Below are 22,465 nucleotides of genomic sequence, written 5' to 3'. Positions count from 1 at the left end.
TTCTAGCACCTATGGGTGCAGCTGTATGTGGCTCCAGGGAGGAATGCAGTTCTCTGTGTGTGGTTCTAGGCAACAGTGTAGCTCTGTGTGTGTGTGTGCGCAGCTCTTGGGATGAGGGTGGCTCTGGGTGGACGCGTGTCACTGTAGCGAGAGCTGTAGTTGTATGTGTAGCGTAGCTCAAACATTTATTTCCCTTTCCTGAACCCTACAACAGGCAGCAGCGGGGCGGGCCCATGGGTTCCAATCCCCTCCCCCTCTCCGCAAGGATTGGCTAGTGTCTCCGCAGCGCGGGCAGGGATTGGTCGGCTCTGGCGGTGTAGCGGGACAGGATTGGCCTGGCTGGTTCTCACTGAGGCCGGGGGTGGGGGGCAGGCTTCGGTGCCGGGCCCGGCCTGGAGGAGGCGGCTGAGTCGGGACCGGGGAGGGGTGAGTGCAGGGCCCGGGCCGGACGGCGGGCCCGGGGGAGCGGACCCCGCTGCGCGGTAGCGTGGCTGGCTCAGGAGGATCCCGGGGCGGTTGGGCCCAGCGGCTCCGTACCGCGGCCTGTCACGGGGGAGCCCCGGCCCCCGGGCTGTGGTGGGCGCTACCCGTCCCGTCCTGGTTCTCCAGGGGTCTGACCCCTTTGCCTGGGTGCCCGGTGCGGGGCAGGAGCGGCGGAGCCCGGCCCCGAGGGGAGCGCCTGGGCCGGAACCGCCCCCTCGGGACAGGCCGCCTCCCCCGGGCTTGAGGACGGGTCTCGGCTGCAGGCCTAGCCAGGCTTGTGCAGGCCCAGGCGGGGATCGGCCAGCGCTGCTGGCAGCAGGGCCTGGGAGGCGCGAGGGGGTGGGTGGGGCTGTGCATGGTCCAGACAGTGGGAGTGGGGTACCTGGGGGATGCGGTAGCCACCGGAGCAGGTGTGGCCCGTACAGTGGGAAATAGGTGTGAGGGGGGCGCCTGGGAGGGTGGTGGGGAGCAGGATACATGGGGGTGGGCTCAGTATTTAATGTGTGCCAAGGCTGAGCCCTGGAAGCTGGAGGCTTGGCAGTTCATAGCCCTGGCACCTCTGGGCTTGCTGCATCAGTGTTAAATGTAAAAAAAATTACTTGAGTCACAGCACCTTTTTCATTACCAATTAAGCACTGGGTTGTGATGTCCGGGCCACAGTCAGTGAACACATTTGGGCCTCCATGTTGCAAATTCTTCCCTGTGTGCATAACTTTGGGTGTGTGAAGAGTTACTTTAATCAAATGGGGCTGCTCGTGCAAGTAATGTTAAATATAGGACCAGAGGGCTAGAAGGGGCCTTGAGTTCATCCAATTCTTTCTGCACGTGGAATATACCTGGACATCTGCAGGATTGGGGCTATAAGCAGAAGCACATTCATAAATGTGAAGGCTTGTATTTCTTCTATATAAATCTATGGTATGCCCACATGTTGAATACTGTGTGCAGATGTGGTCACCCTGTCTGAAAAAAGATATATTGGCATTGGAAAAGGTACAGAAAGGGGCAACGGAAGTGATTAGGGGTATGGAACAACTTCTATATGAAGAGAGATTAATAAGACTGGGATGTTCCAGCTTAGAAAAGAGACAGCTGGGGCTGGGGGGAGAATATGATAGAGATCTATAAAATCATAATTGATGTGGAGAAAATAAAAAGGGAAGTGTTATTTACTCCTCTTGATAATACAAGACCCAGAGGTCACCAAATGAAATTAAGAGGCAGCAGGTTTGAAACAAACAAAAGGAAGTATTTCTTCACACAACGCATAGTCAACCAGTGGAACTGTTTGCCGGAGGATGTTGTGAAGGCCAAGATTATAACAGGGTTAAAAAAAAAACTAGATAAATGAATAGAGGTCTATCAATGGCTGTTAGCCAGGATGGACAGGGATGCAAAACCATGCCCTGAAGTGTACCTAGCCTTTTTTTTTTTTCCCCAGAAGGTGGGAATGGGTGATGGGATGAATCATTCAATGATTTCTTAGACTACAGAACATCAGGGTTGGAAGGGACCTCAGGAAGTCATCTAGTCCAACCCCCTGCTCAAAGCAGGACCAATTCCCAGACAGGTTTTTACCCCCAGTTCCCTAAATGGCCCCCTCAAGGATTGAATTCACAAACCATTGATCTAGTAGATCCAGGCGGTAACTGGGTCAATGGAAGAATTGAGGTGTCTGTATTGAGGCATAGGTTGACTTAACTATATTTCTCAGGGTTGTGAATTTTTTGTAGACTTCTGGGCTCGGGCTGGAGCCCTGGCTCTAGGATCTTTTAGGGTGGATCCAGCCCGAGCACTAGGACCCTCTCAGGGCCCTAGAGCCTGAGTCCTAACCTAAGACTGGAATTTTGCACAGCAGTGAAACAGCCCCACAACCCTAGCCCCCCCGAGCCTGAGTTGGCCGGCACAGGCCAGCTGCAGGTTTTTCTTTGCTGTATAGACATACCCCAAGTGACTTAATTATAGTTGAATTAAAGATATTTTAAAATAAAGAACATTTTGAACACGTACATAATATCAGAGCACATACCACTGAAAGTGTTGTCACAGATGTGAGTTATACATTAATATAAATATACACGTATTGCACAATCTCTTCATATTCAAGGATGAAAATATTAAAAAAAAAATCATCTATGTGATACTATATAGTTCACAGAGGAGCCAGGTTTCTCAGGCTTACTGACTTGTGTGGGTTTAAGGTGCTGCTCTATTTTTCATGTCTGCCAAGACACCAGTTTTCTGGTATGAATCTTGAACTGTGTTATATACACTTATCCTCCTAAACTGTGCTACCTTTGGGGCTGAAATTGTGCTGCATGTGAATTTCTTTTGTTAAATTTGTTAAGATTACATTTGACCATCTTGGGGGAGGAGATATGGTGCCTCTCAGCAGTAAAGAGAACTTTCAGATTTTATTTTTGTCCTCTGATGGCTTTTTAAAACTTTTGTACTTCATGGACTCGATGTTCATTTAAGACTAGTGATATGATTGAAAAAATGGTTTAAAAATAAGCTGTGTAAATATTCATATATCTGTGATGCAGTACACCAGATATAAACCATTTTGTTTATTTGATTATACAAGTATATATCTGAATCAGAGATCATATAGAAATTTTTCCCTAAAACTGTTAATGCAAGGTAAATGTTTAAAAATAAACACACCAGAATCAAGAAAGTGAATTGTTTACTGAGGCCATATTGCAGAGATAATAAGGCAAATGCAAATAGTGTGCAAGTGATAGAGATGACTATACATGTGCAATGTGGCCAACTTATTGTTGCTGTAGGAAGCATTGCTTTTAGATTTCTTGACTTAAAATGTCACACTTAACATTATATTAAATAGAGCTCTTTCACAGGTATTGATTTTTGTCTATTTTGCTAATTCAGTGCATAAACAGTTCAGTGAAGAAAGTATTTGTCATTATTTTGCAAATCAAATCAACATCAAAACAAGGCACATTTTTGACCCAGTTTTATTGTGCTAGGTCAGTTGTGGAGTTTTCCCATGAAAAGGACCTGTTTTTTTTTTTTTTATTTTCCCACAAAAAGAATTCAGTATATTAACTGAAAAGTGTTTGATCTAGTGTACTAGGTTAACTCAGAGAATGCTTTGATGGGTATTAGTAGCAACAGTTCAGGCTGGCACCATCATCGCTTTTTATAAATACACTACTTTGCATGGAATCAGAAGTACTTATTGGCTTGTGGGTCTTTTTTTAGAGGGGCTGGGGAGGGAGGTTTTGGGTGATTCTTTGTTCCTTTTGCTTTGGCCTGGCATACTCTTGAAAGAAATTAATATTATTATTATTACTTTATTTTGTACTGTGATAGGACTGAGAGGCCAGGACTCCATTGTGCTAAGCGCAGTATAAACATATAATAGACTGTGATGCTTCCTAGCAGTACCCAGAATTGTGAGGTACCTCACTATCATCTGCCTTTAGCATGAGGAAGCTGTGTCTATGCCTGCAGAGTGTCAGCTCCTTGACTTCACTGACCATGGGCAGCATATGCAGTCTCCTCTTAGTTTATGCAGGCTCTATTATTCATCTGCAGGTTAGCAATAGGCATGCTCCAGCATCTGAACCTTCTGAACGTCCCCTTTGATTGTCCAGCCGCTGGTTCACTAGACACTTGGAGTTCAGAGATTCACTATTCCCAAAGGAATGGTACCCCTCACTTTACCAGCTACACCTCAGATCAGCACTCCATTTAACACACAACACTTAGATTTTTACAGGTGTCTATAGCGAAAACAAGTATTTGACAGCATACAGAGATTTGAGAAGTAGCAGATAAAAAATTTGGAAACAAGTGGTTAATTGTAAAATAAAAAACATAACACACATTCTAAAGCCTGGACTTAATTAAGAAGCTCGTCTCCTGCCTAATGAAGTTTAGTTCACCCAAAGTCTTTTTAGCATTTTCATAGCAAAACCATGCTCTGAGGTGTCCTTAGCTTCTGTTTCCCAGAAGCTGGGAATGGGTTAGAGGCAATGGACCACTTGATAATTACCTGTTCTGTTCATTCCCTCTGAAGCACCTGGCATTTTGGGCACTGTTGGAAGACAAGATACTGAGCTAGATGGATCATTGGTCTGACCCAATATGGTCATTCTTATGTTTTAACTAATTTAGCTGTGACCCTGCTTTCTTAAGACAGTATCCTAGGTGAAGGATCTAGGGTGTGCCTCAGTATCTCCAGTTATGCCCCCAAAATCCATTGTCTTTACTAGTAAACAGGATACCCCTCTGCTGCATTAGTGTTTCCTGCAGTTTTTTCTCTTGAAGATGTCACAAACTCTTGATTATCGTTCTGCTCTGTCTGTGGAGGGGCCTCCATTGTGAAGCAGACAATATCACACATGTGACCAGCCAGAGAGAGAGAAGGGTCTCTTCCCTCCTACCTAAATGGAGCATGTTTATCATCTTCTGGTGACCGGTCTTAATTTACATACCTTAAAAATATAATTTCTGGTTTAGATACTAAACTTCTTAAACATTATCCATCCATACATTTAGAAATGATTGATAATCAGTGGGGTACTTCATATGCCACATTTTGGTGAATTATTATGTGTATACTTGAACAGAGGATCCCTATAAAACTCTATACCTTCCTGTTCAGGGCCTCTGCCAGTTGTCACCAAGATATTCCTGGGTCACAATGCCTCTATCCTGAAGAGTTTATAATGTAGGTAGATTGTTATTTACAATGCAAGATAAATGAGATGTGAACATATGATTTACATTTTAATAAAGTTTTATTGCAATACTTCTGAATAATGGTAACGTTTGCTACAAAATAGAACCATAGGGAATGTGTATACACTATTTTATTTATTTATTAGAATGCTAATAAAAACCCTTCTGTGTTTTTCGGAACAGATTAAGGGCTGAAAAAAATCTGTAATACAGTCCATATGCTAGTATTGGCCCAAACTTTACCAACTTTATTACTCGCTGTGTTCCAGCATTATAGTCGAACAGTCCCTGGAGTTCAGTTTAGGATCTACTTTTTGTTAGTAGGTGAGCAAAATGTGTTTGAAAGAAACAAATCTTAAGTTGTCCTGAAACGACTTTTAAATTATTACATATACAACTTTGAACATGTCAAAACAAGGCAACTCAAAGATGGAGGTAGGAATGGGAACTCCACAACTTCTGATTACATTCTAGGCTCATGCTTTGCCATGGTATTTCTCACCTTTTTAAAAGGTGCAGCAGCATGATGTAAGGATGGAACTTTTTATTCTGTTTGAATCTTCTTCCTTTTGGTGGTTCCAACAACCTTAACTTTATTGACATATAGTATGTTGTCTGTCAAAGAAATGACCAGAAACATTTGCAGTAATGCCTTGCTCAGCTGATACAAGGACAATTATTGGAACTGTCAGTCATATGCTGACCCTTTAGCAGTGAAGTTGAGCAGCTCCTACCAGAAGCTTTGCCTTGGCAAAGAGAAGACTAGGCAGTAAGAGTGGTTGTTTTTGTCTGATTCTTTTAGTCAGTTTTTTTCAGTTAATAGCAATAATGTCTAAACAAATGTTACTTGATATTAGTGGTTAGAGCTTTATTTTATGCTGTAAGAAAGCACTCAAAGTTGTAGCTGCTGACACAGCATACAAGTTGTATTCTAGTATAGCTAAGTAAAAGAAAACTCTGAGGTAGAGCTAGAAGACATGGTCTGGAACTCTAGATCTAAATCACAGGTACAAGATGGGAACAAACAATGAGTATAGGTAACTCACAGATGGTTAAATATCACCAACACAGGCATGGTAAGTGCTAAAATGTCCTAATCTTTTACTAATTAATTTAACATACTTCAAAGGTATGACAGAACTGGAGTGCCACTTAAAGTATTAAGATGAATGTTCATGACAGTGGGGAAAAATGTCTCAATCTTTTCCTCCCGAAATTTAACTCTTCTGAATCAGTGTTAGCATCTAAGAGGATTGTTCAAATGTGACAAACTTAAAATAGATGTTAGACACCTTATCTGAGGCCTCAGGTGTCTGACTTAATCAAATGATATGAATTCAAAGTACGAGCTCAGTTCAAATGAAAAAAAGTAGCAAGTTTTAAGAAAAGCTCTGTGCAGCAGCCCCTACCACCTCCAATTCCCATAAACCCAGAAGGAAAAATGTAGCAATAAGAAATACACAAGAAAGTCTAAGAATTCTGTTAATATTGTATTAACGTATACATACAATCACATGATTGTGTCTTGTAACTCAGTCAAAATTATATTCTGCATTATTGGACTTGGCAGTCTTATACTCTTAATGGCTGCGTTAATTTTATTTTGAGCTCTGACTTTTGAAAAATAAATAGATATTCTCAAGTATAAAGAGACTTATGCCCATTGGATGTTGATTTTGGAGGTCTTCCCCTTCAAATTTTAACTTTTGATAGGGAAAGTTCAACAATTTTCATGAAAATTCTTCTACATAGCACCTTGATCCGCACCAAGTTCGCATGAAATGGCAAATGAAACATTGACTCAGCAAAAATATGCAAGATTGTTTTTCGATTTGTTCTTTTCTGTATGTATCTGCAGATCTGAAAGAAAGTTATAGGTGCTTGGATCGCACTGGTTATGTATGTATACCCACAGATGTTTTTACTTGCTTATTTTCAGATATTTTGTCATGTATATAGCTTTTGTGACTCAACATCTTTAAATATTTTAAAAAATAAACAGGATTTTTTAAAAAGCAAAGATATAAATTGATTATTTTATACCATTAATTCATCCTGAAAAATGGAAGAACTGTTTCAGTCAGAATTGGAACTGTCAGGGTAGGTTACAGAGTAGTAGAAGCTTTTTCTTTCTGGATATTTTGTCTTCGTGGGGGAAGTAGGTACTTCAGAGTTCCAAATGAAATATCATCAAAAGTAAAGGAAAATGCTTCTCAGCCATCTACAAATAGCCTCTTACCTCATTAAATGAAACAAACAGCAGAAGCCATAAAAGGAGAGTAGAAGCTATCCCAACAAAGGTCATGCTACATGTATGTTACCAGGCTATAAAGCTTTGGGCATGTTTACACTAGAAATGCAAGTTAACCTAAATTAGGTTAACTCACAGCCACTGCAGTAATTACTACAGTGGTTCATATCCACAGTACCCCCCGTCTGGTGGTGTGCATCCTCAACAGGAGTGCTCCCATTGACTTAAGAGTAGTAGCATGGGGTGCTGAGAGACTGGGAGCTCACAACTGGGAGCTGACAACTGGGAGCCCGGCTTTGGTGGGGGGCTGAGAGTTGGGGGGGAGGGCAGCAGCCATGGAGAGCTGGGAACCCCTGAGCAGCAGCTGAGTAGGGAGCACAGGCAGCATCTGGGCCTGCAGTGCGAAGCTGGGAGGCAGCTGGGCTTTGGGGAGCAGGGCTGGTGCAGCCCGGCTTAGAGTGGTAAGCCTGGGAGTAGCCATGCTTTAGCTGGAACCATCCACCCACCTCTGTGACAGCCCGGCTTTCTTATCAATTTCAGGGCTCCAGCATGGAGTCCTGAAATTGACAAGAATGACAGCCAACAGCCAGTATAAGTAACGTAGGGTCTACGTGGACAGTGCATCACCCTAACTACACCGACATAACCCTTACACTTCTTCTGGAGGTATGTTGGTGTAGTAGGGCACGTGCATCCCGAGGAGCATGTGTACACTGACGTAATTATATCGACATAAGCTGCCTTATGTTAACCTAACTCTGTAGACCAAGCCTTTTTGAACAGTGGACAGACTTAACAGTGGAAATCTGCAAGGTAGCCTCCTTTCTGATTAAACTATCATCCGGTGGTCTCTTCGGGGGAGAGCAAGGAAAGGAGATGCCCCAGATAGTTTTCTTAGGGGATATTGCATGCTGTAACAATGTCACCATCAACAGGACAGATATTTGCAATATATTCACAATCTCAACTTTTCAGCGTTTGTGTATTTTGCTGTAGCTAAGGGACAATTTTACCTAAGAGCCTCAAGCATCACCACGATGCTGCTTTTTGGACTTGTATGTTTTTATGCTGTCAGACATCTCTATAGTATCTGAGCACCTTCCATATGAAATTGATAACAATGGCATTATCCTTAGTGTGCAACTTCTTTTTGGGGGGTAAAAATTCTGCTTGTGGTGGAGCCTATTGTAGGTCTTTTTTGGAAGTGGGTAGAATAGACTTGATTCAGTTGGTTGGGTAGAAAGGTAGTGGTGGTGTTGTGAGTATCATAATGGAAAATATTTAAAAAGTTGGTAAAAGAGCATGTGGAAAAGATTGACCTCTATTAAAGACATATCAAGGCACACAGCATCTGAAGACTATTTTTCTTTTTGTTCCTGTGGTTATAGAAAGAACTCTGCTTATATCGGAAAGAGGTCTTGTAACAGAAATATTAAGTAGAGGAACACATATGTCAAGACTTGGGGAAAATACAGTTAAATCCCATAGAGAACAAGGTAAGATACCCCATGTCAAAAACAGCTTTGGGTATGGGGCAGGATATCATTTTTAGACTTTCTAGATAAAACTCATTGCAGACTACTGGTTCACAGAAGAAATTTCCTAAGGCATTCCAAAGAATTCGTGAAGAGTATGCAGAATGTATTTTACCCCCTAAACTCCTTGAGATTAAAAAAAAAAAAAAAAAGTGTAAGAATATGTTGACCCCTCAACTACTACCTTGAAAGAGATGCAACAAGACTGTATCAGTGGCATTTTCTGTTGTCTTGTGACTCATAAAAGAAAATGATGCTATAAATACATGCTGTGTTAGAACACAAGAATGTAAACAAGATGAGGTTGTTTTTAGTTATTTGTATTGCAGTAGCACCTAGGAGTCACAGTTATGCACCAGGGCCCCATTGTGGTAGATATTAAACAGACAAAAAGTTCCTGCACAAAAGAGTTTACTATCTAAGACAAGAGACTACATGTATATACAACAGATAAGTGGAGGCACAAGGAAGCACTGTGATAATACAAGTTAGCTTGATAGGCAGTGGTCTCATATTGTCCCCAACAGATTAGATGACAGTTTTAGTAATGTGTATCTTTCTAGTTACAGTTGACTACCTCTCATGGATTTATCAAATGCTGTTGCCAGATGGTGTTCAAATTCTCAAATCTCTAGAATTCTTTCCAAGCTTCTGGTAGCATCTTCTTTGAGAATAGCAATACCACCTTTTACCCTTCCTTGAAAATATTCTGAGAACAAGTGGCATGGGAGTCAACAAGTATAGCAGCTCAGATAACAGTATTAAAACTCAAGTTCAGGTAGTTTGTAACCAATGTGTCTTCTCAAATAGATAAGAGGCTCTTATTATAACTCCTTACAATAGTAACCTCTCATCCATTTGAAGATAGGGCAGCTAGCAAGGACAATTACTGTTCTAGGAAAAGAAGATTTATCAAATGACAAGTTCTAGAAGATGAGATAGTGCATGAACTAACAGCATGCAGGAAAATATGGACAAGCACCTTCCTTTGTCTACTTGAGATAAGTTTCACATCTAGACACTGTGCAATACGCCACCTGCAACATGTGAAGAAAGTATCTGTTAAGCTAGCTGGGGAACACCAACATCTGCTAGAGTTCACTGTTGCAGTGATGTTGGAGGAAAAGTATTCCAGACAGTTGTCATTTTGAAAGGATAGGTAAACTTAGTGGACCTATAAATCCAAAGTTCCTGGGCCGTAGAAACACTACAAAGCAACACAGATTTTCTGGAACTGAGAGTGGCAAGATTATTTTTGACTTCTTTAAAAGGGGCATTCAGGGTCAGTCCTGCAAGACATTTCTATAATTGGAATAAGCAGGTAGGTATGAGAAGCTGTGTTTTTCGTCAAGAAGTGGTCAAGACTTGTGTTTGTGTGACACCCAGCACAATAGGACCCTAATTTGACAGCGGCCTCTGGGTGCCAGTGTTACACAAATAATCATTAAGACAGGCAAATACAAAAGCAGATCAGTTCAATAGGAGCATTGGAACTGGAACTTCTCTTGAAAGACACTTGGAAACATGCACGTGTGTTTCCAGGAACAGCTGCAATGTACTCATCTCATGACTTATAGTGGAGGAGATATACAGTGGGTTGTTTGTCAATTGTACTCTCCAGAGCTCTTGAAGAAAAGAGCATAGGGGGCAAATTAGCTCAGCAGAAAATGATTTTCAAACAAGACATATCAGTCAGGGATCCAATACATTTTCCAAAAAAATGTACTGTACTTCTTTCTTGAGATCAGTAATAAAACCCAAATCTATAAATACTAATCTAATAGCTTGGCTTTTCAAAGTTTACTGTTAAACCAAAACTATTTTTTTGATGTTAGAAAGTACATTTTTACAATTCCAGATGCTACCAGCACTAATAGATGTGAGACTGATTTAACAGTTCAATCTTCAGAGATTAGTTTAGCAAACAGTTTAGGGGAACCTGCTGGCCTACAATATAAGAATAGATGAATAGTTACTTAAAGGAGCGTTTTTAAAGGCATTTTAAAAAAAAATAAATTAAGAACTACCCTGCAGTTCTCTGTGATGCACACGTGCCTATGCACCTTCAAACTTCTTAAGGAGGTTTTATTATTTTTTAAAATAGTATTTCTTAATAAATACATTTTCTAGGAGAAAATGAGAGGAGGCAGTCTGGTTCTTGCTATAAAGTTGAAATAATTATGATTCCTTCTCTTGCATTCATACCAAGGCTTATTTATTTATTTCAAAAGTCACAGGAATTAAAGACTGGCATACTCTTCATGGTAGAACTGTGTTTAAAATGTGGAAGAGTACTAAAGAATTAAGGCTAAACTATGTCCCTATTTTCTACTTAGATGCCAGAGCAACAGAGATTCAAAGTCGATATCTAAGTGCATAGAAAGAAGGGATGTAAAACATTAACCAGTACGCATTAGACTTACCAGTTAACCTGCCTCAATTGTTAACCCCTGGGCTGGCCGGCCAGCCCCAGCAGCCCCTGCGCCCGCTGGTCTCGGCAGCCGGTGGCCAAACCTGACCCCAGCCCCGGGCCTGCCGGAGCAGGAACAGCCCAGCCCCTCTCCCTTTAATTGGTTAACGATTTAAATGGGCATAATTTTAATCTCTGTGGCACAGAAGGTGAATGATGTAATGCAACATGCTAATTTAAACATAATATAGCCAGTTACATGGCATAAGAGAAAATATAAATTGTGCAGAAATACCTCTCTGAATATGATCTTTGTGCTGAGCTGTGGCTTTCTGTCATGTAAGGTCATGTCTACATTATGGAACCTATGCCAGCATAATTTTTTTTCGTAGTCCTAACATAGTTGTACTGGCATAATTTTGTAGGGTAGATCAGGCCTTATATTTTCAGAAATCTGAATTCTACTTTAAATGAAATATTTTAATCATTTAAACAGTTAACTTTTTAAACAATATTTTACATCCCTAATAGAAAGAAATATTGTCACCATTTGGGAAAAGAACTTGCTTACTTTGGCAAATGAGTCTGAAGAGCAGTGACATTCTAACTTTCATACTGTTTTTTTAATAACCACAAAATTAGATCGTTTGTTTTCTGATACTGCTTTTGAAAGAAGAGTTCTATACATAGTGAAAGTGGATGAGTTACTATGTCTGCAGGAATGACTGGTACATATGGACTAAATTATGAACCTGTCTGATGTCAGAATATAAACTCTATCATCTGCATAATTTCTTTTTGACGTTTATTAGAGTAATGACTTCTTGTTAGTATGGGAAATTCATCTGAGTTTCTCATGCATAGGCTCATCTAAAATATATTTGAGAACGATTAAAAACACTTGTGTGAGAGGAAGAGGGTCCTTAGACAATGGTTTAATGTCTGTGTTTGTTTGATATAAGGGTAAAACTGGTCTTCCAAAAGTTAGTTTTGTGTGTGGATGGGAAGGAAGGTGTCACAGCCTTGGGGTGCAATTCAGACCAGTAAAGGGCAGTGTCACCACTTGCCCTGCAACCCTGAGTGCCTTATAATGTTTAACTGCTATAGCTTCCAGCCTGGGAAGCTCACAGCTAGCTTACAAGCATGCATATCACATCCCTGAGTTTCTGTGTGCTAGACAGCTTTGGATCAGCAGCTCTGACCCCAGCAGTCTGGCTGCAGCCCTACCCTGGCTTCCATCAGCTTTATTACAACCAGCAAGGTGACACCAACATGCTCCCAGTACTGAATTTCACCAAAACCGTGTGCTCTGAATTATCCAGCCATTACCTGGGTCCTCTCAGGAAACAAAAGAACATTATTAACTTGACTGGGGTAAATGCACCCTTCCCTTCAAACACAGCACTGGGTTGGTTTATAGTAAAAAAAAATAAATTTATTAACAATAGGATATAGGTTAAGTGATGCCAAGTAAAAGAAATAAAAGTAGAGATGATTACAGGCAAATTGAAATGAAAACACATCTTTAAAGTGTAAAACTCAATCTAGCAAGGTACTGGCTTTGTTCAAGATGGTTTCTGTCACCAGTCTTTCTTCCCAGCCTTGGCTGACTTTCCCTCAGTCAGGACCTTCCACAAAAGTACATGATGCTGGCTCTCCTTGTCTTCTTAAGTGAATGATCTTTGCTTAAGCAGGTTTCTCACCTGTATACAGTGTCCAAAGACTTGAGGCTCCACGATTAGTGAAAGGACCCCTCTTTCTCAGCTTGCCAGGGCTCTGTTCACTTGTCTGTCTAGTGGTGGTTGCCAAAGATGACTTCTGGTCTTTGCTTAGATCTTCCAAAGTTCAATGACTGTGTTTCAAGAGGCAGAATTACTTCATGCTGTTTTTTCCCTTCGTGTGTGGGCTTCCCACCCATCTGTATGTAAATTAGATTTCCATTGTTTTGATTCCACGATGCTTGATTTACATATGAGACAGGTAAATAGGTGTGGTGATCCCTCATGTGTGAGAGAGACCCATTTCTCCCTTTGTTTAGACACAGAGTTTAAAGCCCAATATCAATGAGTATTCACAATTCCATTTAGAGTGTTAATACATACATTTGCCCAATGATATTAGTCACCAGTGTGTCATAGGCTTTCATAAAACACCTCACTCAATAACTTTTATAATACAGTAATATTATATACAGTCAGTGAATTCAATTGTTTCACTTGAGGGTCAACCACCCTGTCTTTATAACCCAGATGAAGTTTCTCTTCTCTGCTAGAAGCTGTCTCCTCCCTCACCTGTTAGCTTTGTTTACCTAATACTTAAATAGACCTTCATTGTCTCTGTCTGGTGGCCAGGCTGGTCAGAGAAGCAAAGACACATTCCTTTATCTAGGGCAGACCTGTTTACCAACTCTCCTTGACATACCTGTCTTAAACATATTTTAGTCACCTTTCCAACATATATCCATAACTCTTTATACACACCAAATACATATGTGAGAATAGTAATGATCAGTGATTTATCAGTTTTCCAATGACCTATTACATGACACCTTTTAGATGCAGATTATAAGCATAGTCAGTTTGGGTACACTGAATTGTTCAGGCCAGCTGAAACTCATCACCTGAAACCAATGATCCCCTTTTTGGATATATGACACAACAACAGTGTATTAGGTATTGTGAGCATGTACCTGACAAGAGTTGCTGACAAAAAATAGTGAAGTACAGATGGGCCTCTGTGTCACAGGAGGTGAATGATGTAATGCAACACGCTAATTTAAACATAATATAGCCAGTTATGTGACGTAAGACAAAAGATAAATTATGCAGAAATACTTCTCTGGATATGATCTTTGTGTTGAGCTGTGGCTTTCTGTCATGTAGGACCATGCCTACATTATGGAACCTATGCCAGCATAATTTTTTTTTCCATAGTTCTAACCAACATAGTTGTACTGGAATAATTGTGTAGGGTAGATCAGGTCTTAGATTGTCAGAAATCTGAAATTCTACTTTGGAACCGTAGAGTCACTTAGACAAACATTTTATAGTATTTGTCAAAGTGAGGGTGTAGCTCTTTGAACTGTCAGGTCTCCTTGAGAGAGAATATGTAATCTTATGATGGGAGTAGCAAGACTAGGTGTAATTAATGGCCTGAGTTACAACATCTAAACTAACCTTCCCTGTACCCATTTCCTTCCTCAGACTGTGCTGCATAACGATCGGAGAGGGCTACTGTAGGCATAGGGAGGGCCAAATGACCTGAAAGGTAGTGGGTGGGAAATATGACCCAACCTTTAATTCATGTCTTCACCTGGATCCTGTAGGCATCTCCCGTGATGTGTTGAATGCGATAGAGCCTTTTTCAACACACCTTCATTGTGGAAGAACAACTCTGTCCAGGCCCTTTGACAGAGACTGAGTGGATGGTTCAAAGCCACAAAAACTTTATCACTTCTTTTGAGGTTGTAGGTTACTTTTTCTCTTTGGTGACACTGATTGAAAGAACACACAACAGTAGAATTTCTTAAAATTTCTGATTAAAAACAAAATGAATTTAAAACAAACTGTTAACATATCTAGATCTATACTTTTTGTAAACTAAATAAGATAATGCCTTCTTAATGTAGGTAAGAAGAAAAAAATCTAATGTGTTCTAAGAGCAAGTCCTGTCTCTGACCTCTTGTATGAAAGTTCTTGCCCCATGTTCAGATTTTTCCCACCCCAGAGCCAGGTTACTTCCACCCTAATGACTTTCCCTATTTCCAAACCCAAAGTATAGCACTTCCCAGCTTGTTCTCTAAGTATCTGCCTACCTCATGAAGTTGACTGGTTTCTGATGGGCCTGCCCTTTGTTCTTGAGGATAGTAGTTCCATATAACTGCATGGAGTTGTCTGTGGGGGATTGCTTGTTTACACTTAAAACACTGTGCTGTATATATGATACCTATGCTGACAGGAGGGATTCTTCCATCGGCATAGGTAATTCACTTCCCCAAAAGGCAGTAGCTAGGTGGATATAAGAATTCTTCCATCAATCTAGCGCTGTCTATGTGGGGACTTAGGTTGGCTTAACTACGCAGCTTAGTGGTGTACATTTTTTTTCATACCCCTGACCTACATAGTATAGCCAAGGCCTGTGTCTAAAACTCGCCTACTTGGATATGAAATATTAATTTACTGACTATAATCTGTCACACAGACTTTCAATAGAAGAAATGTGGTTTAATTGTGAAGTAATACTAATGTGTAAGGTCCTACCAAATCCACGGTCCATTTTGGTCAGTTTCACAGTCATAGGATTTTAAAAACAATACATTTCATGATTTCAGGTATTTAAACCTGAAATTTCACGGTGTTGTAATTGTAGGGGTCCTGACCCAAAAAGGAGTTGGGGGGAGGTTGCAAGAGTATTATGAGGGGCTTGTGGTACTTCTGGGATGCATCTGAAGGCATAGATACCACCAGCAGCACCGCAGAAGTAAGGGCATGTCTACACTTACCCCTGGAGCAATCGATCCAGTGGCAGTCGATTTATTGCATCTAGTGAAGACACGATAAATCAACTGCCAAGCGCTCTCCCGTTGACTCCGGTATTCCACCGGAGTGAGAAGCATAGGTAGAGTTGATGGAGGAGCATCAGCAGTTGACCTATCGCAGTGAAGACACCACAGTAAATAGCTCTAACTGCGTCTACTTCAACTATGCTATTTTTGTAGCTGAAATTGTGTAACTTAGACCAACTTAGCTCGTCCCTCCCCAGTGCTAAGAGTGGCATGGTGTGGTATTGCCACCCTTACTTCTGCACTGCTACTTCCAGGCAGAGCTGGACCCTTGGCCAACAGCCGCCGCTCTCCAGCTGCCCAGCTCTGAAGGTGGCGCAGAAGTAAGGGTGGCAATACCGCAACACCCCTAAAATAACTTTGTGACCCCTCACAATACCCTTTTTTTTTGGTCAGGACCCCAATTTGAGAAATGCTGATCTCCCTTGTGAAATCTGTATATTGTAGGGTAAAAGCACACAAAAGACCAGATTTCATGGGGGGAGGGGGCAGATTTCATGGTCCGTGACGCATTTTTCATGGTCATGAATTTGGAAGGACCCTATTAATGTGGTAGTACCTAGAGGCTTCAACGGTGATAAGGGCCTATTATGTTAGGCACTGTACAAACATGTAGTGAGAGACAGTTCCTACCCCAAAGGGCTTATAGTCTAAATAGACAAGACAGACAGGGCAGGAGGCGGAGTGGAAACGGGCACAGAATGGGGAAGTGACTTGTCCAAGGTCACAAAAGAGGTCAGTGACAGAGCCAGGAGTAGAATCCAGGTCTCCTGAGTCTTAGTTCAGTATATTAATAAATATTATATAGCATCATCACTCTACATGGTGTTGTCTAGATTTAAAAAAGACACAGTCCCTTATCCAAAGAGCTTATGATCAAAATTACATTCACGTTGCATGTTGTTTAACAGACAAAGGAATGATAGGGAACAGAGAGAGGACAGTTAAAAACACATCATTTTACATGCAGGAGTCTTTTTTTTTTTTTTTCAGACAGAAAGCACATCCATCAATTTCAGTCCCTATTTAGGTAAAAATGTACCTTTCAGTTGCAAAGCAACCCATAAGGAATGACTAGTTTAGTACACTTTATTAGTTTAGTTTTAATCTTTTGTCTATAAAAGAATTCTTCTGACAGAATTGGCGTAAGGAGCAAATCACCCAAGGCTTAGCCAATGATTGAGAGCTCTCATGGTTACCCTCATATTAGCAAAATGCACAACTCTTCTGTGGTGACTGCTGTGCAACCCACACTGTTTTTTTTTCCTTTTTAGTTTTTTTGAACTAGAAGATGTAGATTAGTTTTCTGATGAAGAAAACTTGTCTATATTTAGATATCATAATTATTGTATATGCACAATAGTTACTTCTGAAAGCTTTTAGTATTTGTTATTTAATCGCCTTCCTTTTCCTGAATAATAAAACAGGCTCAGTCTAAAATGTTTCACTTTCTAATCTGAGTAATTTTGCTTTATAAGTACAGAATGCTTTTGCATTTACTGTAAAATCATTGATTATAACAGCTTTTAGAAAGCAACACATTTAAAAAAAAAATACACTGAAGCTGAAAATTTGTGTATGCAGTCCTCTTCCCAGAGCCATTAAAGATGTGTTGAAAGTCTCTGAATTGGTGCTTCTTTTAGGACAAATTTACAGTGGTGCAAATGTTCAATTTTTTTGCAGTTCACTTGGATAAAGGGTGCATTACTGTCAAATGAATCAGTCATGGGGGGGAAAATATCGAGATTACCAGTGAATGTGAAATTGTACTTTGGGGTTAAAATCTGTGGTAGGAAAGCAGTGAGATTAATGTAATCTTGATGTAATTAATGATATTGAGCATAAACGCTCAGCTCATATAACTTGATTCTATCACATTTCTAGAGTATTTATCTTGGATTATGTTATACATTCTAGAGATGTAATGCTATCATGTTTATAAGGGTATCAATCAGATATTGGAACATTTTCATATTTGACTTTATTTTTTTAAATTTTTTGTTATTTGGTACTAATAATCTCTTTTGGTCAAAAGGGAGTTTCACTTCCGAAGAAGTGGAATAGGAAATGTGTTAGTGTAATCTGGTAGGAAATTTGATTACAGGGATATTTTTTTCTAAAAGTGTAAATAAGGGGAACTTTGTATTACAATAGTAAATCTCCTTTGTCTGAAAGAAAAAAGGTTAATCTTTTCTGGACAAACCATATCAAGGAAAACATAGTTCCTGCCCATTAGCAAGGAAGTAAGTCTTCTCTACTTTTACACCAGCTTCTTTTATTTTGTGCTAATAAAAGTATAATAGTGGACTTTTTTGAGGAGAAGTACTTCAACAAGGAAATGTTCTTTCCCATCCCACTGGAAAGCATTTAATGGCCAAACTCTGAATTTTGAACCTTACTCAGAGCCCAGTGAAATCTATGAGAATCTTTCTATTGACTTCAGTGGCCTCTGGATTGGGCCTTGTATAGTTCTGGAGAAGATGCAGAAGAAATATTGCAACTTGTTAGTAAACTAACTGAAAACAAAAAACAATATAGTCTTGGTTAGACTGTAGAAAATGTAGCACTAAAAATTACATTGTGATAATTGGCAGTGGCAAGCAGTGAATGCAGCTTCTTTATTGTGGACATAAAACACTTAGCCTCAAATTATATGAAGCATTTAGATTGTCTTCTGAATACTATTATTATTTTATTATTGTAGTGCCTATAAGCCTCAGTCATGGATCAGAACCCAGTTGAGATAGGTGCTGTATAAACACAGAACAAAATCCCCCCTAAAAGCTTACAATTGAAGTAATAAGACAAGTAAACAGATAGATACAGACAGATGGGAGAATACAAAGAATGGACGAGACAATTTTTGCCTAACCATTGTCAATTTTTTTTTGTAGGGATCATAGAAAAGGAAAGATTTGAAAGAGGATAATGCAGATTTTTATGGAGAGCGCCTCCCAAGAATGAGGGGCACCATGTGAGAAAGTTCAAAGGTGCTTATTTGAAAATGTAACTGGGCTAAGGAGGCTGGCATCATGGGCTATCGTATTGACAGTGAATGAGACGTGACAGGTAGGACGAGGATAGGCTGTGAAGGGCATTTGAAGTGAAGACCAGCAGCATATATTTGATGTGATAGAGAAGGATGAGCTAGGATTGGGATGCAAAGACATGACCAAAGCAATGGGCTAGGAAAATGATCTTTGTAACTGCAGGCTGATTGATGTGAGTAGGGCAAGACTGCATTTGCCAAGGTCAGAGAAAAAGAAGTTGCAGAAATCAAGATGATGAGAGCCTGAGTCAGAGTTTTACCTGGGTAGAGGGATAGGAAAGGTTGAATTTTGGAGATATTATGCAGTAAGAATTGTAAGATTTATACATTGCTTGGATTTGAGGACTAGAAAGAAGTCCAAGTTGAAGATGGTGCTCAGGTTATAGGACTGAGTGATAGGCAGGATGGTGGTATTATTTGTAGTGATGGAGAATGGAGTTATCGGGATGAAGGGTGGGGAGAGAGGCTTGGGGAAGGGAAAGACTGAGAGCTCAGTTTCAACCTTGTTGAGCTTGATCTAACAGCTAAACATCCATGAGGGAGATGTGAAGGAATAAGGATGATATTTTAGTTGGGACAGGAGACAGGTCTAGAGGAGAGTGGTATATCTGAGAGTCATCAGCATAAAGATAGCGGTTGAATGTTTGTTTGCAGATAAGATTACCTAGAGATAAGATGCAGAGGGAAAAAGGGATCAACAGAGCCCCAAGGAACTCCCATAGAAAGTTGGAGGGGGAATGAGGAAAGTACCTCCCGAAGACACTTTGAAGGAATAATTAGAGAAATAGGAGGAGAACAAGGAAGGGACAGAGCACAGAAGCCTAGGGAAGACACTATTTCAAGAAGAAGAGCATTGTGAATGGTGTCAAAAGAGAACGAGGATGGAGTACTGGTTCTGAGCTTTGGCTAGGGAGAGGTCATTAGAGACCAGCAAAAGGTGGAAGCTGGATTGGAGAGAATCTAGGATGGAACTGGAGGACAGAAACTCCATACAGCTGTTATAGACAAAGAGTTCAATGAGCTTGGAGTAGGGGCAGTTGGAGAATCAAGTGAAGTCAAGGGTGGGGTTGTTGCAAGGGGAGACGCTAACACATGCTTGTCTGTGATGGGGAAAAGCCCAGAGGAGAATGAGAGGTTAAATAAAAGCAAGGGATGGAATGAGAGTCTGTGCAAGGGAAATGTGGTGGGATGGGCTCACTGTGAGAAGTGGAGAGGTTACAGGAAAGATATTGAGGTGCTGCATCTCTGACAGGAGGAGAGACTTATCCGGGAGAGGAAGGAAGGTCACATATTTTGCCAATTTTCTCTTGAAATAAATCAATGAGATCTTGTACGGAGAGAAGAGGGGAGATTTTCAGGAGTGCTGAAAGGTGGTGAAAAGGCACTGAGATTGCAGGAGTGAGATTCAATTAAGTTGGAGAAGTTGACAGAACTGAATAGGAGAGAATGAATTTATAGTGGAAGAATTCAGTCTGTTCAGAGGATTTACTCCAGAGAGAAACTGGAGCATGAGAACAGGAGTGGAGGAAGTGCATGTTGCAGGTGAGCGAGGGCTTGGGGGTTGGCAGAGTGGATCTTGCAATGGGAAGGAGGGACAACGAGTCAAGGGTGGAGGAGAGTGAAATGTGGAGAGAATCAACGACAATAGCAATGAAAGAAAGGGAAGAGGGGAAGGGAGGAGAGGGCTCAGAGCAGATGAGAAATCAGTGCTGATGGATTGGGAGTTATGAGAAGACTCAGTGACAGGGCTTGGATGTGTGTGTATGGGGGGAAGGGCTGATGGCCTATGTTGAAAGAGACCAGGTGATGGTTGGGGTGTGGAATTCATCAACAGGATCAGAAAGTGTGAGTGCTTGGTGAAGACCAAGTCAAGTGAACGTTCCTTTTGGTGAGTGGGAGAAATGATCCAGAGCTGCAGGTTGAATGGAGAGGTGTGAGGAGTTAGATGTATGGTAGATGTCAGCAAGGCTGATGGAAAGGGAATAGAAGAGTCAGATGCAGTTCTGTTCAAAAGACGAGAAAGAGTGGGAGGAGGGAGGCATTGGAAGCAGCAGGAATGGGAGAGGAGAAGGCCAACACCTCCCAGTGTCTGAGCCATGGTAGTGAATTTAAAAGGAGAAGAGGCCTTTGCAAGAAGTGACAGAGACAGTGGCAGATAAAGGGATTCAGGTCTCTGTGAAAGCTAGGAGCTGGAGCTAGTGAGATATGAAGAAGTCATGGATAGTTGTCATCTTTTTAGAGATGGAGTGAGTGTTCCAGAGACAGCAAGACAAAAGAAGAGGGGGACGAACATAGGCGACAGTACTGGAAGGGACCTCCTGCAACATTTACTTCAGTACCCTTCTACCACAGGCAACCCCATCATCTAATCCCATTCAAAAATTTATCAGAGGAGGTAACAAAGATTTCACAGTCGAAGTCTACGTGTTTATTTGGAGCAAAACCAACAGAGAGTTTTAAAAACCATGCAGGATACTTTTGAACTAGACCCTGAAATGAATGAGAAGCAAGTGGAGTTAGCACAAGACAGGGATGACATCACATCAGTGAAACAGTTATTGAACAATTTAGCAAATGTAGTCTGAGAGAGTCCCTGACTGCCTTCCCATGGGCCTTCTCTGAACCTAGGGGGGTCTTCCCTATTTTCTATTGCAGGAACCCTCCCACTGGTAGCTTTATATGGAAGCTTAAATATTCGAGAACAGAATACCATATAGCAACAGAAGAGAGTTCCCTTCCCTTGAGATTGAGCATACTACTTGTGTCTGGTGCTTCTAGGTAGGCAGCAAGTTATCTCCCGCTCAGCTCTCCACACCCACATCAGTGCATTGCACTGCAAAGCTCATGCTGAATACACTCAGGAGAGGGGAGTGGTGGCCACAAGCAGGAAATTAGTTTATGCTAACGCAGCACTTACCACTTCCCTCCTCTTATCTGTGCCATCGCTCTGGAACGCTGGAGTTGGATTCTCCACTTCTTCCACTTTTGCCTATGCAATGTGAAAGCACAACACAGTAAAATCTCATTCTGTGGTCAGGTTAGTGATAGAAAGGTAAGGCAGGTGTCATTTGACTAATAAAAATCTACAGAATCATAATTTCAATGGTATCGCCCTCTGTGGCATGACAGGTGACGTGCTGCTCCAAGCTCTCGGGTTGATGGAAATTTTGATAATACAGTATCATGGGAAATGAGTCAAGTTGGGTATCATTGGAAAGCCCTTTCTCCCATGAACACGATGGTACCAAACGTGACAAAGCTAGAACAGTCATGTAGATAAATATTTGAGAAACATTTTTAAAAATCAATATTTTTAATTATACTGTAACGCAGGGATGCATTGCTTACAGAAAAAACAACGTTGATCTTGAGTAATCCTAGGGTAATCTTCCCCCCCATTTTAATGTTTTTCAGTACTTTCAAAACATTGGTAGTACTATGTTCTGAAAGTTATTATAAATAA

At 41.0% G+C, this 22,465-nt stretch overlaps 1 protein-coding gene across 11 annotated transcripts in view; it reads left to right on the top strand.

The window, feature by feature from the left end:
• The first annotated feature begins 367 nt into the window (after positions 1-367).
• Positions 368-22,465, top strand: part of PJA2 (praja ring finger ubiquitin ligase 2) — a 79,364-nt gene continuing 57,266 nt past the window's right edge. For 3 of the 11 annotated variants that reach the window (XR_007773390.1, XM_050945771.1, XM_050945772.1), the window contains exon 1: positions 8,836-8,943. Coding sequence is in view for 4 of the 11 variants with exons in the window: in XM_050945771.1 (XP_050801728.1) it covers positions 8,898-8,943 (46 nt within the window). In the remaining 7 variants the exon portion in view is untranslated. Of the gene's footprint in view, positions 427-8,835; positions 8,944-18,877; positions 18,944-22,465 lie in introns of those variants that run through there. The other 8 variants (XM_050945768.1, XM_050945761.1, XM_050945773.1 and 5 more) reach the window with 7 other exon arrangements.

This window comes from Gopherus flavomarginatus, chromosome 3, assembly GCF_025201925.1.
Source record: "Gopherus flavomarginatus isolate rGopFla2 chromosome 3, rGopFla2.mat.asm, whole genome shotgun sequence".
Lineage (NCBI taxonomy): Eukaryota > Metazoa > Chordata > Testudines > Testudinidae > Gopherus > Gopherus flavomarginatus.
This window is presented reverse-complemented; position numbering and strand designations above follow the sequence as displayed.